At 38.4% G+C, this 16,689-nt stretch overlaps 1 protein-coding gene across 2 annotated transcripts in view; it reads right to left on the bottom strand.

The window, feature by feature from the left end:
- COG3 (component of oligomeric golgi complex 3) overlaps positions 1 to 16,689 on the bottom strand; it is a 64,761-nt gene that overhangs the window by 9,097 nt on the left and 38,975 nt on the right. For both annotated transcript variants that reach the window (XR_005532122.1, XM_039254370.1), the window contains exons 15-20: positions 15,845 to 15,969; positions 14,293 to 14,382; positions 10,475 to 10,595; positions 7,701 to 7,789; positions 7,457 to 7,591; positions 2,628 to 2,703 (exon numbers count right to left, since the gene is read on the bottom strand). Coding sequence is in view for 1 of the 2 variants with exons in the window: in XM_039254370.1 (XP_039110301.1) it covers positions 2,628 to 2,703; positions 7,457 to 7,591; positions 7,701 to 7,789; positions 10,475 to 10,595; positions 14,293 to 14,382; positions 15,845 to 15,969 (636 nt within the window). In the remaining variant the exon portion in view is untranslated. The remainder of the gene's footprint in view (positions 1 to 2,627; positions 2,704 to 7,456; positions 7,592 to 7,700; positions 7,790 to 10,474; positions 10,596 to 14,292; positions 14,383 to 15,844; positions 15,970 to 16,689) is intronic.

The following is a 16,689-nucleotide window of genomic DNA, read 5'->3' on the forward strand; positions in this document are numbered from 1 at the left end:
GAAGACCACCTTGGAGATGAAAAACAGAATTACTTTTCATTTTATATACTTTTTAATAGCTTAATTTTTATATCATATTAAACTTTTTTTTTAATTGAGGAGGGTTGTAATAGAACAGGGCAAGAAAGTATAAGGCTCTTAAGAAGAAAGAACAAACAATGCAGGATTGCTTATTTTTCATAAAAATAGATGAATGCTCCTATAAGGCACTTAATTCCATGTGCTCTCGTTCTGTCCTCACTAACACACTTCAGGGATCCCTAAGTCAGTTATCAGAGCCCGTGATAACCAAAAGGTGGGTGGGAAGCCTAGTGAATACCCTCTAGTTCCTATTAAGGTATATTTCTCAGAGTAAGTTAGCAAACCAGCATCCTAATTTACAACTCAATCTCCTTTGGGTTTATCATGAAATGATCCCCACACATCCGATCAAGTCTGCCTGAACCAGTCACCTCAGGTACCTAGGGCCCTAGACAGGTCCCTAGATTGTTCTCGATGCTCCCACCCCAAACGCCCAAACATCTCTCCAACATTTCAATGCGGACTTCTTGTCACACAGGAGAGGAAACAGCAACTCCACAGCTCCGCGCGGCTCCACGGGACAGAAGGCACAACGAGGCAAACCAGAGTGCCGCCGCTGTCTGAGCCACGCCCTCCTCCCTCACAAAGTCAGGAAGTGGGTTAAAGACAAAAGAGCAAGCCCCACTGCAACCTGTCCCGCTGTCAGCTTCCTTTCCTCCGCTCCCGCTTTACTAACGCCCAGGCCAGTAATGCCCTGGGACACCACACGCCTAACCGGGGCGCCTCACCAGGCCCCCACTGGGGAAAAGGACAGCCCCGGTTTTGAGTGAAGGAGGATCTTTCCAAAGAGGAAAGAAAAATAATTATTAATTATGCATCAAGCCCTTGGGCTTAGATGTATTAAATATGCCTATGCCTGTCTATTGGTTCTACCTATTTAAAAAAAAAATTATTGCACCCAAGAGTTTCATTTATATAAACATTCAAAATAAAATCAGCTGTTTCTAAATAAGTCCTGTAAGTGACTGAAACCTTGAGCCGAAGTCCCAATTAACCCAAAGGTGGTCAGAATTCCTTCTCGAAGTGTGCTGAGTTATGGCGTGACTAGTCTGCTCCCAACTGTGAGGGGTCAGGACAGGCGGCTACCACCACAGCTGACTATGATTAGAATTTCCAGTGTTACCAGTAAGAGAATCGCATTTTCTGTCTTCTGGCAGAACGTACTTCTGTATCACGTATGATCTCCGTCCTTTGGTAACATAATGAAGATTTCAATCTCACACATGATACAAAGGTTTAAAATAATGACGACAGTAAAACATTCACGGTCTCCCTCACAATAAACTAAAAGCCTAAAATAGTCACAAAGTTTATTTGCAATAAAGCAAATCAAGGCAAACCTATATTACATCATCAAAGTTCATGAGACAAAGTATTGGAATAAAATCCCATCTTCATTCAAACACAAGTGATAACTCTGTACATTTACAAATCCTCCTAGGAGATACTCAGCTTCTCCTTCAGCTTCTTAGTTCTAGTTCAACTTCAAATTAACCGGAGGCATTAATAAGACTAACTGAAAATGTTCAGAATGGCCTCAGTTCTTTTCCCCAAAAGAAATACCTGGCAAACATTAATATTCTTTCAATACTGAAAGCCAATTATATTAAAAACCTAACACCAGATTTAGGTGCTGTAGACAGTCAATTTTTTATGGATACTTATCCTGAATTTGGATCTGTATCACTCTGAGCAAAAAGCTGCCCCACCAACTCGGATACAGCTTATCCAGAATTAAAAACAAAATTCTTTTACCATTTTGTCCTTTTTGGTTTCAAAAGATCTCTATCACGATATGGGCCAGAGAATGGCCAAAAATACTAATCTACCAAAATGATTCCTTTCAGTTTAAAGGCAACTTAAAATGCGACAAAACAAACCAACACTAACTCACAAAGTTGTGATTTTAAATACCTGAGGTCTAATGCTAAAGACAAAAAAAAAAAAAAGAAAAGAAAAGAAAAGAAAAAGTCCCTCTGACACACATACACAAAATTTACATTTAGGAAAGAGGAAGCCTGGAACCTCTCAAGCATTATCTGCCAATCAAACAATGACATGGTCCGCAAACTCCCTGCAGACACCACAATTTTTACTACTCTCCTCGAACACTCTAAACTGTTAACGAACAGAGGCTGTAAGTCGCATTAAGATGTGAAACGAAATAATGACCCAGCACTTCTTCACGTACTACTCGGGCACAGCAGCGGCCCCCTGTCCCCTCGTCTCAGACCACCACCTAGAGTGCTTTCATCAGAGCTCCAGCACGATGAAAAGCAGGTGTACAGAATCAAAGTGTTTCCACCTAAGCCACAATGTGTGTGTATTTTTTTTTTCTTTTTAATTCTTCCTTCCTTGAATGCTTTTTGAAATGCAAGGAGCCTTGTCAGCCCATTAAGTCAAGTCAGCTCCAAACTGCATCCTGCATCAACACAAACCGCAGGAGGAGCGGGAAACCAACTCCGAGCTGCCAGAGACCACAGAAATGCAAATTAATCAACATCCCCCCCAAAAGAAATCCCAAATAGTAAATAAACTGCGAATACCTGGCTGGGCCCAAGGCTGCTGTGAAAGAGTGTACTTGGGGCCTCCCTGACTGGCCATCGTCTTCAATGCTGAAACCTGTGGAGGAGACAAAAAGAAAAACGTGTCCTTTCATGTCACCACTCTTGAAGGACACACAATACCATCTGAACCTGTGAGACAGTAACACTAGTCAAAAGTGTAACCCTGAAATCTGCACCATAACCCATAACTCTCTCAATTAAAAACGTAATTTAGCAAAACTTCTTTTGTGATTTTAAGGCATGTATGGTCTTGCCTTTGTCCTGAACACCAATGTCCTGAACATCTTAGAGAAAGTAAAACTGAGGACCCAGGGAAATATGAACACAAAACAGGTCTTTTTTTTAAGTGGACTATTACATTCACATTAAATTATTATTTGTATACTGTTAGAAAAATATCACCCCAGCAGGACAAAATCTCCTTTACATACCTAGGAATTCCTTTTACTTTATACTTTTACACAGGCAGAGAGAATGTTTTAAAGATGAACAAGACTTCCAAGTAGCATCAAAAGGCACAGCGGACCAACCAGTGCTATGGCTGGTCACTCCTCAGCCATCGGTACAGAGAAGCAAACCAAAAAAGGACATTTGGTCGCCTGGGTAAGTCTGTTCTTAAGATGGCAAATTACGGTGGGGCTAAGGTGTAGTTGGGGACAGTGAAGGACCAAAACTGCATAAAACATGTTTTTAAATGGTCTGTTAGGTGCCAAAAGTCCAGGCTGTGACCTTGGCCTCACTACAGTCTCGGGAGAAAAATGTGAGAGCCAACTCTTTCGAATAAAGAGGGCCACAGAAGTATTTAGGCAGAAGATGGGCACGGACAGGATACAATGTTAACTCCGATCCAAGCTCACAGGCCTGCTCGTGTTGCCAGGTGTATAAAATCACCATTTCCTATGTCACCCAATTCCTCTCTGTATCTTTTTAATTGTGAGATGCAGCTTTTAAAGACAAATCATGTATAGGATTATAGATTAGACAATGCTAAAAGAGAAATATGCTCAGTTTAGTATATAGTATCTGAAATACTCCCAACGTAAACATGTAAACATACTCATGGGTCTACATTTACAAAATTAAGAACACAGTGCTGTGACATGTTTTTCCTCCATTTAACTCGAAAATCTGGACATTCTTCTGTGTCCAACAGTTATGTTTTAATAGTAATGGCTTCCTATTCTTCCAGTGATTGTTCCAGAAGTTAATCAATTTCATAATGACACAGATACTATAGGTTTAGACTGAATTAGTTATTTTTATATTACAAAGCAACACAAACTTGTATACCCAGCTCTATTATCTCAGTAATATATACTTATCTTTAGGTCAAACTGCAAAGAGCATTTTCTTCAAAAGTTTTCCCCAATTAACCCTAATCTCGTTCAAAAACCTTATGAGATGAACACAGACCCAGTGTTTCATGATGACACTGAGACACACTTCGTAATGTTTGCATATTTTCTATCTTGTTTTCCCATTGGGTTATAACTCCTTGAGAACAAAAATTAAATTTATAGGTCAAATATTATCACATGTACTACAATCAGATGAAATTTAAATTTATAGTGTTGCTGAGGAAATTAATAACAGTTCAGAGGGAATATTAAGAATAAACTCACAACACTTCAGAAAACTACTTGAAAGAAAATGAATATTGCCAAATACAAGTCTGAGTATTTTTAGCATAAACTGGTCCCACCAGGGGGAAACACTTTTAGCTTAGTTATAAACTTGAAATGTACTTCCTTTAAAATGCTTTCATTTGGATTTTTGCTAAAGCAAAACCTGCACTTCAAATGTGTCATATTTTACTATAACATTTCTGCAGCATTTACATAGTCTATTGCAGAAATGATCTTTTGGTCCTCATAATGCCCTTAAGTAGGGAAGAGGGATGCAATAGCTAAGCTTGGAGAAACTACCTCGCTACCATTTCACTCAGGAGGTGGCAGAAGGGGATCTAGAGACAGCTCCGCTTTCCTGAGTTGAAATTCTAGGCTCTCTCTATTATATCCATGGCCAGTCCAACCCCTACTTAAGGGTTTGTTTCAAGCAATGTTCAGTACAATGGAATTCTAAAACAATAAAGAAAAAGTATCGACAGTTTTCGAGTTTGAGAGAAGATATCTGATCCAAACTGTTTTCATATGAACTTCCTACCTCCAACACTTAGAGAAGTATTACATTCCCTTAGGGTCACTCAAATAGTTAGAAAAAAAGGTTATTTTTCAAGGAGCAGGAAACAAGGCAATAGAACATGTATGTTCTTTTGAATTTATTTTCCTCAAAAAACTTCATCAATTGTACCAAAAAATCAGGGAGGATGTTTACACCAATCAGATTAAGAGTCTATAGAAATGTTTGTCTTATGTATACTGGGTCACTCTGCAAAACTTTAGTTTCTCAATCTGTGAAATGAAGATGGCTTACTTTCTTTAGGTGCCAGGGATGTAATGAGCATTAATGAAAACACAGCATCTCCATAAGAAGAGCCAAGGAAGGAGCTATACAAACAAAAAGGGCAATTTATATCAGGTGACAGGGGACCAGAATCACACCTGAGTCTGTAGGCTGAAAAACAAGTCTTCAGACAGCCTAAGAATGTTCTCTCCACTCACACAGCTTGTTTTATTATGCAAACCCATATATATTTTAAAAATCAGTCCAAACTTAAAAACTAGCTGAGAACATTTTGTTGGTGAGGCTTACATCGAAATGGTAAAATACAGACACCTACAAGCATGCATCCAAATCAGAGATGAAATACGGTTTCCTTTCTGCACCTACGGATGCTGGTTTTCTTGCAATCATTCATCAAGGTACAATCACTGGCTGCCTTATAAAATGCCAACTATAATAAAAGAGGCACAAGATTCTGTACTTGCAAATTTACCTTTAAAGAAAATCATTCTAAAGTTTTAAAATCGTTTATTTTGTCTCTGCTATTCTCAGCATTCGCCAGATAAAAAGTGAAAGATGCTGGGTCCACAAATTCCAAGAAGCAGTGTCTTAAATGATCACATGTGTGTGTGTGAACTCTAGTGTTCCCGCTGTATGCCCGTGCGGGTGCGCATCTTTGTCTCTGACTCACCCCACTCGACCGGGATGGGGGAAGGGACCTGAATTTGGAATAAGAGAACATAAAAGGGTATCAGTCCTCTGAGCTGTAGTACCTACTAACTATTCTGACTGCAGCCTGAAGAGGAATGAGGGACCAAGGTGGACAAAAGAAAATGAAGCAACAGTGAATGGCCTGAGCAAGGGCAACACAGAGCCTGAGTACAAGGGATGGGATCAGCTTCTCCACGATGTCCAGAGGCAGGGCCTTTCCCTCGCCAATCCCTCAGTGAGGGGGGTACGAAAGAGGTGTCTCCACTATAGATGTGCAGCATGTCCACGGAGGACCATTATATGATTCAGGCGTGGAATACATGTTTTCAACATAAACCTCTCTCTTCTTTTTTTTTTGTAAGATTTTATTTTTAAGTAATCTCTACACCCAACTTGGGGCTCGAACACACACCCCCAAGATCAAGAGTCGTTTGCTCCGACTAAGTCAGCCAGGCACCCCATAAGCCTCTAATTTTTAAAAAATGTTTACAGTGTCAGAGCCTTCCAAAATGCACAATTACAGAGTCATTTCAGATTTACCAAACTTATACTAACATTCGCTTAGTCACATCAGTGAATTTACATTCTCTGGACTTCTATGAAGACTATGCTTTTCCAGAAAAACCCTTTAATCCTAGATTTCACTATAATCCACTTGAGTATGTCAGAAGATTCAATCTACTGCTCTGTTATTGCAGAATACTCACCTACAACATTTCCCACCAGCATTAATGTGGATACTCTCCTAAAAATACACACTACAACCTACACACATAAGGATAATTTCAGCGAAAACTATGACGACTTGCCTGTAAATTACAAAGTATCAGTACTTGTGCCATTTTTTAAAAATCAAAACCCAGCAGGAAACATTTCCACCATTTTCTTTTTAAATTTATGCTGTGGGGGAAAAACACATATACTCCAAATACTTAATATGAATGGACTAAAATCCAGTAAACATGTACCATGATGCCAGTGATAAACAAAAGAGTAGCTTGACTGCTTTAACATTTCTATATTGCTTTTTTGGTATTTATTATTATTTTTAAAAACAAGTATCTTCTGTCTTTCGAACAAAAATCACAGGCTTCAGGCAGATTAGCGTTGATGGCCCCAGAAAAAAGATTACTGATAATTCACTTCGTTGTCTCCTGGTCGTTTCAAAGATACATCTTGTCTCCCCAGTTAGGACGTGGGTAAGTAAATTTGAGAGAAAGGGCTGTCATATTTTAATTATTTAATTCTTAATAATTATAATGTCCTCTAATACATGTCCGGACAGACAGCAGAGGCTTAATAAATGAAAGCTAATTTCAAGACTTTCTAAGCATTTTTATGAAGTCCTTCATAACAGTACTTAAGTATTAAAACAAAACAACAATTAGGTTGAAACAGGAAAGTCAAAGTAGCCCATAATCTGATTTTTTTCATTGCTAGCATTCGCCAGCTGATGGGTTTTGGCTAGGAGTCAACATCTGCACTCTTAAAAACCAAAAACTGTGCAACCGCCTCTAAAAGTCCAAACCAAAAAGCTTCCGTAATAAGAAACACGGTGATTTCCTAGACGGAATCATTAAGATTTGGGCTTACTATTACTGTCTCCTGCCAGAGTTTTCACAAGAGGGTAATTCAAAAGGAAATCTAAGGAAGGATTCAAAATTACTTTAGCAAGTATGCACCAAGGTCTCTACCTTTGTCATGAACTCCTCCAGCTGCTCTACAAACTGCTTGGTCTGCTGCTGAATAAACTGCTCGCAGGCCGATTTCAGATGCCGGTCTACATCTTTTTTAGAGTCAAGGTAATGTTCTCTTATCTCAGGAGTACCCTTAAAAAGAAGACGACAATTTCCTCCCGTTTTTATGTGCCAAGAAATGACCAGACATGTCAAGAATGCCGTTTATCTCCCACCACCAATGAAACAGACTCCTTCTCACCTCCAACAAGAACTCTATCAAGGCATTGTTGCTATTCAGCCTAAAAAATCTTGGGACAGTCATGGGGTTCAGGATTTTAAATGCTGCATCTGCGAAACAAAATGACTCATCCAGTGAACATGTACAGTTTTAAGAGAAAAGCTGAGTTACTGTTTCAGTGTGTTAATATACACTAGTTTTCTGTTACCGAAGCTGGAGAAGTTTCCTTTGTACCACCTCACCTCCATGAATGGGGGAGTGAGAGATTAGTGTCAACCACAGCTACAGTACCCACACACAGTTATTTTCCAGAAGCCAGACTTGTGACATGATTATTACTCTCAATTATCCATTTACAGAAAAAAAAAAGATAAATGGTAATTGATACCTTAAAATTTCACTGCTATACTTTTAGGGTGCTAAATATGTTTTTCAAAAAAAAAAAAAAAATTCATATACTTACCCAGCTTCGTTTGTTAGGATTCTGCCTGGCACAGAAGTTTATTCATTTGAAAAGCAGAGTGAATAAACTCACGTGTCAGCCAGAAGGAAAACACCAAAAGGACGTATTGACCCCTCAACCTCCAGACCAACTAGAATCTGTGGAAAGTACTAACTGAGGTCTCATCAATGTTCAAATGCAATAAGATATAATGTTAGTCATGAGAGGTTAGAGGTTTCAAAGTAGGGACAGCAAGTATCCTAGAGTGATAGTCAGAAAAGATACATCTTCGCTTTGCCACGCTGCAGAAAGCAAAGCACCGAACGCCCCGCCGCTGGTGTTCCCAGCACGCACATGGCACACGGCAGTGCCTGCTGCCCGCACCCAGATCTGACTGAAAAAGATCTCTGTCACACTCGGCACTGAGAGTAAAGCTTTGGTAAATGGCTCCTTGTTTCTGCTGTCTTTTCTACGAGATAACCTAAAAGACTGTGATAAATAGAATCAAATCAGTATATGATAGGATTATATAGGCTTTATGATGTTTTAGGGAAAACATACTTTAAACCAGTATTTGCTAAAAATCTTAGGGCATTTCATTTTCTCACACTTCAGTGGATCTATACCAGAACTAAGGAAGTAGTAACAAATTATGGATTAGGAAATAAGTGAGAGATCAGCCTACTTTATTCCATCACTTAAAAAAAATTAAGGACCAGCAGACCCTCACACTCTTCAAGGTTAGAACACTATTCCTGTGCTTCACACTGAAAGGGCTGAAGGGAATCAACTAGACCGGTTGGGGGATGGAAGCCTCTGATGAGAATAAGTTCTAAAAAAATTATGCATTCTACAAAAACCAAAGCCAGGAAACCTGGCTGCTGCTAAAAAAAAAAAAAAAAAAAAATAGGCACGCCTGAGTGGTTCAGTCAGTTAAATGTCCAACTTCGGCTCAGGTGTCACTGTTCGTGGGTTTGAGCCCCTCTGAGCTGTCAGCACAGAGCCTGGAGCCTGCTTCGGAATCTGTGTCTCCCTCGCTCTCTGCCCCTCCCCCTGCTCACAGTCTGTGTGTATCTCTCTTTCTCACTCAAAAATGAACATTAAAAAATAAATAAATCATAAAATATATAAATAACACACAGGCTTACTATTCAAATCCCAACAAAACCAAAAAGTATTCTCTGTGGTGAAAAGGAGGGACATTAGGAAAAGAAAGAGTAAACTGTTGTAACATGGCTCATGGAAGAGACCACTTTGGTTCTCAGGTGAATTAGATCAAGCCCGCTATTTTACAAGCACAGTCATTAGGGAACTAACAACCAGCCACCCATGCAAATCCTGTGTTTGGAGTGCTCCTAAACCACAGAGTACAGGAAATCATGTGAGTAACTATTTTCTCAATTCCCTCAGTTTTTAAGAGAGAAGTTCATTATATAAACAAGGGCTTAAGGCAGTGGAGCTTAATTCTCTTGGAAATGGTTAAGAAAAGATAAAGTTTAGAAAAATTTGTAAGTAGGGGAAACCAGGGATATTCTTAGTACTGTATATCTTGAACCACTTAAAACCAACATCTTAGAAAATAACTATTTTATGATCTTTCAGAAGTCAGGTCTCTTGCTAATCCAGTCAGAGACAAATCATCAGGAGGGATGAATCATCTTTCCCAAAATGATTCAATGTCTATTAACAATTCAGAACCCCTATCCACTTAATTATTTAACAACTAGCTGATTTAATAATACCAATTAGGCTTATTTAAGCACCTAGCGCTTATAAAGCACTTAAACATACATTTTCATGCTTAATGATATCAATAACCTGGTGAAATTATCATGACAAGTTGATTCTGCTCATTTCACCTGGGACAGAAAAGCTAAAACCCCCATCCGAGATCACATAAGAGCCAGGAAATGATGGGCCAGGAACAGAACCCAACTCTTTCAGACTCTTAGATAAGTACTCCTCCATTTCACCCAGCTGGCTTCCTGAATTTTCATGAACTAACAAACTCTACTCAATGTTTAAAATTGCTCCAATTAGCTGACACTGTAAGTAGTTGTTACACTGATTTTTCATTTCTTAACTGGTTATGGTGATATGTGGCAGAGTCAAAGAGAAGTAACACTATATTACAAACTGAAATGCTCAGATACAGCTCCCTTCATAAAGAAAATACAGCAAGTTAGATGTAATTAGGACGCTGACAGCTCAGCTTAGTACGAACAAGTAACAAGCTTAGCAAGCAGAGCATGCAAAACAATTGCAGATGAACATAAAATAAACCTATGACCCTTGCTGACACATTTGGACAGGTCAAACACACCCAACTGTGCCAGCCAGGACAATAAAGTACCTCTAGTTTTCTTGAGGTCCAGGGAAATTTCCTTAATGGTGAATTCGGTATGAAATGGAGCAATCTGTTCACGAAGGATCAAAAGGTGCTTAATTAAGAAAAGTTGTCCATCAATCTGAGTCTAAATTGTAAGACAGAAAAATGGGTATTACCACAGATTAAATTAAAAACATACAAAACACATGTGTTATTAATCAACATTAATCTACCTAACTTCGTGGCCCTTATCCTATCCATATGTACCCATGCTCCTTTGCTGTGCAATAAACTCTTCCCATGTTACCCATGTTAGAATTCTCTGGAAAAATATTGCTGCTAACACTTAAATGGCCACCCACTCTATTTACTTGGTCAATCCAAGGAAGTAAATCAGACCAAAGGTTGGAAGGTTAACACATTTAGAGAAAGAAATCAAATCTACTTTAACTTGGTTCAGAAACAGAAGAGATGGAGTGACCCAACCTCAGCACAGAGCAGGAAGTAAAGTTCGAAGCATGAGCATGATTCTGACCTCTCACATAGCTTTCTAGCTTCTCGTCAAATAATATGGCTCTCATTATTTGGTCAAAGTGGTTTCAATATCCAGAATATCAGAAATACATTTACACAAAAGTACAAAAGGAGTTTCCTAATGAGAAATGAGCTGGGGCTACCATTGTGGATTACCCTCCCACCGACACAGCCCTGCCTGCCTACACCCTGAGAGAGGCTGCACCGGACACTATGGACAATAGCCAAAGTATGGAAAGAGCCCAAATGTCCTTCAATGGATGAAAGGATCAAGAAGATGTGGTATATATATACAATAGAGTATTACTCAGCAATCAAAAAGAATCAATCTTGCCATCTGCAATTACATGAATGGAACTAGAGGGTATTAGACTAAGCAAAATTAGAGAAAGACAAGTATATGAATTCACTCATATGAGGGCTTTACGATACAAAACAGATGAACATAAGGGAAGGGAAGCAAAAATAATATAAAAACAGGGAGGGGAATAAAATTTAAGAGACTCTTTAAATATGGAGAACAAACAGAGGGCTGCAGGAGGGGCTGTGGGAGGGGGATGGGCTAAATGGGTAAGGGGTATTAGGGAATATACTCCTGAAATCATTGTCACCCTATATGCTAACTAACTTCGATGTAAATTAAAAAATTAAAAAAGAGAGAGAGAGAGTGGCTGCACCAGCATCTGCCCTGTTAGGGCCCGTCCAGAACAGCCTAATGTTTCAAGCTTCATTGCCAAAGCTCAGTCCCAGTCCTGAAACAGTGAAAAATGATAACTTTCATTTCAGGAAAAAGTCTGTGTATTAACAAAAGCAAGGCTGTGTTTGTTCGTTCTTGCTACTTATTCAAGACAGAATCTTACTCTGAAAATATTTCTAACAATGTTATACTATACTAGGAAAAGAAAAAAGTCCTTCAGTACAGAAGAAAAATTTTAAAGGGGTTATTAAGCAAAATAACTCCTCTCTGGTCTCTCCCTCTCTTCCTTCCTTCTAAATCAACTCATAATCAATACAGAAGTATGATTTATTGATGGAAAGTCACTTTGCACTCTGGCACACAGAGCATTAAATAACCAGGAAACACTACATATTCTGAACACTTGCTCTATTTTTCAAAAACCTAACAACTCTAAGGGGCAAAAATAGTACAATGCAAACTGGCTTTACTAAAGCTGTTATCCAGCAAATAGTATCATGTTACTAATTTACTGATATACTAGGTGCTCAATTTAAGTACGGAAGAACAATTTCTTGCTTTAAAAAGCTCAGACACTAAGTGATCATTTTCTTGAAAGGCAAAAGTGCAAACTCAGGAATGAAAATAAATTAGCTAACACCACATAGAGGGCTTCCTCATACATACTTAAACCCCTTATAATATGTAGGAAGCAAAGCTAGATAAAATAGGACAGCCTCACAGAGGAAGGATTAAAGAATCAAAAAGCCCTTCACTCCTCCCTTTAAAAAGAGGACAGTGTGTATAAGACCTAAGACTATAAACTTATTTTTAAATTAGGTCATTTTTGGGGCGCCTGGGTGGCTTAGTTGGTTAAGCGTCCGACTTTCACTTAGGTCATGATCTCACGGTTCGTGGGTTCGAGCCCCGCGTCGGGCTCTGTGCTGACTGCCAGCTCAGAGCCTGGAGCCTGTTCCAGAGTCTGTGACTCCCTCTCTCTCTGACCCTCCCCTACTCATGCTGTCTCTCTCCTAGAAATAAATAAAACATTTAAAAAAAATAAATAAATTAGGTCATTTTTTTCCTGATGATCTAAGAAATACATGCTCATTCTAGAAAATCTGGAAAGTAAGAAAAGTATAGAGAAAAGAAGGGAAAAATCATCCATAGTCCCCCAAAAGCTTTCAATGTTACTGTTTTGCTGCGTTTTTACCACATAAAGTCATACTGTATATCTGATTTGTATCCCTTTTTTTGCCTTAACGTATTTAAGTTCAATGTTATTGCTTCATTAAAAAATTTAATGGCCATGTAATAGTCTACTATATGGAATATGCCACAATTTATTTAACCATTTACCTAATATTAGAATGTCTTTCCTGATTTCACATATTACAAGAAATGTAAGAGCTCAGACTTTGAATCACTTTTTAAAACTTAAATCTGCCTGTCTACAACTAACTTTCCATCTTTTTTCTAGCATACAAACATTCTGACCCTCCATTCCATGAGTGGAAGAATGCCGTGGTCACAAACAGAGGTCCAACTTTCCTAGCAACAAAATCCCAAATTATTTTGTGGGAAGGTGGGGTGTGTGTGTGTGTGTGTGCATGTGTGTGTGTGTGTCACTAATTTATCTAAAACCTGAATACTCAAGCAACAAAACAGTTCCCCTGGAAACACCTCCCACAGCTCCCTCCCCAGGGGCAACAGGTATTGTAACAGAGGGTTAAAAAGAGCAACACTTCTGACCAGGCTGTAAAAAAATCTCAGAGGCCTTGGGAGCAGGCTTCAGCCCAAGATGCCTTCTTGATTAACAACTGGAAGTCACAAAGTCATGGCCACTACTTCCAGTCGTGCAACCCATTGGCCACAACCGCTTGTCTTCCAAATAGACTTGGTTGGTTTCCTCCATTCAACTATTTAAAACCATCACTGAAGGATGATTATAAATGGCTATGTTTCCTTGAAAACAGTTTTGGTCTTCCAGGGAAACAGGAAATCTACTACCTTCCCAGTTTCTAAGGCTATAATAAGAAACCTTTATCCTACAGAATGCATAACGTAAGTACCATTTTTGGTACTTTAGCAAAGTTGGCACTCTTTCATAAAGCGTAGTCTTTACTTAGCACTATAACAAAATACAACTGAGTCTTGAACATGATTTGAACTGCACTGGTCCACTTATAAACTCGTGCATGTTTTTAGAGGACAGTAATGTAAGTGTTATTTTCTCTTCCCCGTGACTTTCTTAATAACATTTTCTTTTCTCTAGCTTACTCTATGTTAAGAATCCAGTACATAACACATGTAACATCCAAAGTGTGCTAATTGACTATGTTATCAGTAAGGCTTCCAGTCAACAAAAGGCTATTTATCAGTAGTTCAGTGTTTTGAGGAATCAAAAGTTCTACATATATTTTCAACTTTGTGGGGGGACCTGTGCCCCGTAACTCCTGTGCTGTTCAAGGGTCAACTGTTCTAGCTTCTCTTAAAGGGCCTCAAAATTAAATCATATTAAAAAAACATATCCTACTGCCAAAATGGCTTTAAATTTCTGTGCCTATAAATAAATGCTGTATTGAACAATACTGTTATAGGTAACAAGATTTCACCTAACACTTCATCAAACCTTGTTTTTGCTGATAGACTCTGATGCTCCAAGTAGTGACTGAATGCAGGCAGACAAGGCTTCCTGGGATAATCCTTGGAACACTGCCCTCTGGTGAAATAAAAGAAAAACATTACCCTGACGTGTTTCACAACACAGGAAAAAGAAAAATTGTATGCTGAGTACAACGAACAACGAATGCTTGCTTACCCTCATCCACTGAATTAAGTTATATTATTGGCAATATTCCTCCTGGAATTTCCTACTCATATTCCTATTTCTAGACCAATACATAGTTTTGTAGTTTGCATCTCTCAAGACACTCATGTGACCTTTCGACAACATCTCCTGAGCACCTATTTCATGCCAGGCTCTGTGCTAATAGCCAGATGGGTAGTGGTGGGTGGACAAGGCATATGTGGTTCTGACCCCATGGAGCTGTGACTTCATTATGTTGAGGCTTTTCTTAAACTCAATAAAATCAACTTTAAAACAAAGCCTCAGTAAACCAAGTTCTAAAAAAATGTATCTCTATGCAGGGGGTAGAGAGAATATACACACCCCCTTTGAACTATATTCTTAAGCAACAGTAGCATCTGGACAATTAATTACATAGCTGTTGTATTTAATCACTTTTCTCTTTATACGCTATTGGAGTTGTTACACAATTTAAAGTAAAACCACTGAATTTTAGGGTTGCCTGGCTGGCTCAGTCAGAGGAGCCTATAATTCTTAATCTTGGGAGGTAAGTTCAAGCCCCATGTTGGGTATAGAAATTACTTAAATAAATAAAACTTAAACAAAAGAACACTGAATCTTATAAACTAGTTCAGCAGCAACTTCTTAGGAAAAAAATGTAGACAAATCTAATCTTTCAAGATTGATAATCACCCATCACTATGCATCTACATTAATCATATTAAACATTCTGGAATGTATACAATAACTCTTACCTAAAATCAATGCAGTGTTTAAGTTGGTGCTTAAAAAAAAAGGACTGCTAATTTCAGCAAATAACTAAAATTAATCCCATGATTAGAAACACATGCAACCTTAACACTACTTATCAAGGATGCTGACTTAAATGGAGTACAAAACTAATGTAGATGCATTTAATAATAAATTTAATACTAAATGTATATTATGCCCATGTGACACTGGACATGTCGCTTAACCTTTCTGCATGTCTTTTTCCTTATCTATAAACTAAACTAAAACAGATGACTTAACTAGTAGTTTTAAAAAGTATGTGGTCATAGAGCCCTATAAAAAGGAATAAAAGCCTTCTCAGAACTACACAAATATACACAAATATACACACAAATATAAACATACATACACAATTTTGCCCACACTCCTCAAAGGCCACTAGTGAATTCTAAGGGTCTCTAGAATGCACAGGTTAAGAATTCCTAACTTAGACTGAGCTTAACCTTAACTCTATACTGAAAAATCATATGATTTGAATTTAATACCAACAAAATAGTACATCAATATCTTAAAATTAAAATTAAAAAATTTCACATGAAAGAGCAAGCAATTTACAGTGAAGATACAGAATTTACACACATACATCTATGCATCTGTACAATTTGGAGAGACACACAAGAGTTCTTCGAACTGTAGGATACCACATTCCATGAAGATCTGCTGGAGAAATTGTGGTCTGTGGTCTAGGATTGAGGGATTCTGTTGAACCTAAAAACCCAAATGGAAAAGAAGACACATTTCACACACATAGAGAGGTCTGTCTTATTTGCATGGCAACTATAACCTGTTTGTTCTTGCTAGTTATCAATACCTAGAGGCATCCATTTTTTCTAGTTTTTTTCACCTTTAATCAAGAATGCCAAGGGGGAGCACCTGGCATGGAGCATGGAACTCTTGAATTCATAAGTTCGAGCTCCATGTTGGGGGTACACTTTACTTAATTTAAAAAAAAGAAAAAGAAAAACAAAATCATAAAAAAAAAAAAAATGCAACAAGATTACCCCAATGCCATTGATTACAATGTGTGATATACACACATTCTAGCCTCATATATATGCTTAGCTCAAATAGCTATCCCCAAACTGTGATCAATAATCTTTATGGAATAAATGAACAATATATACACATTATACAAAAAGGAGGTAGATCTGTATGTAGTCACGTGGAAGCAAGTGGGAGCCTATGGAGGTGGAGGAATGACAAGAAAACAAAGCAGTGTTAAACAGAAAAATTTCAAAGCTGGTTTGCCTGACAACCTGCCTTCCATGATCTGAGCTGTATTACATAGGCCTCCTCAGTCTATACACTTTCCAGGTGAAGAGAATTGTCCCCCTTCTCTCCACGACAGGTCAGACACTGCTGAGGGTGAGGAGGAGACGGAGCAGGGCTTGGTTGGCTTTGTAAGGAAAGCACAACCGTTTTGGCTCA

Source organism: Hyaena hyaena, unplaced genomic scaffold (genome assembly GCF_003009895.1).
Source record: "Hyaena hyaena isolate Hyena2069 unplaced genomic scaffold, ASM300989v1 scaffold_483, whole genome shotgun sequence".
Lineage (NCBI taxonomy): Eukaryota > Metazoa > Chordata > Mammalia > Carnivora > Hyaenidae > Hyaena > Hyaena hyaena.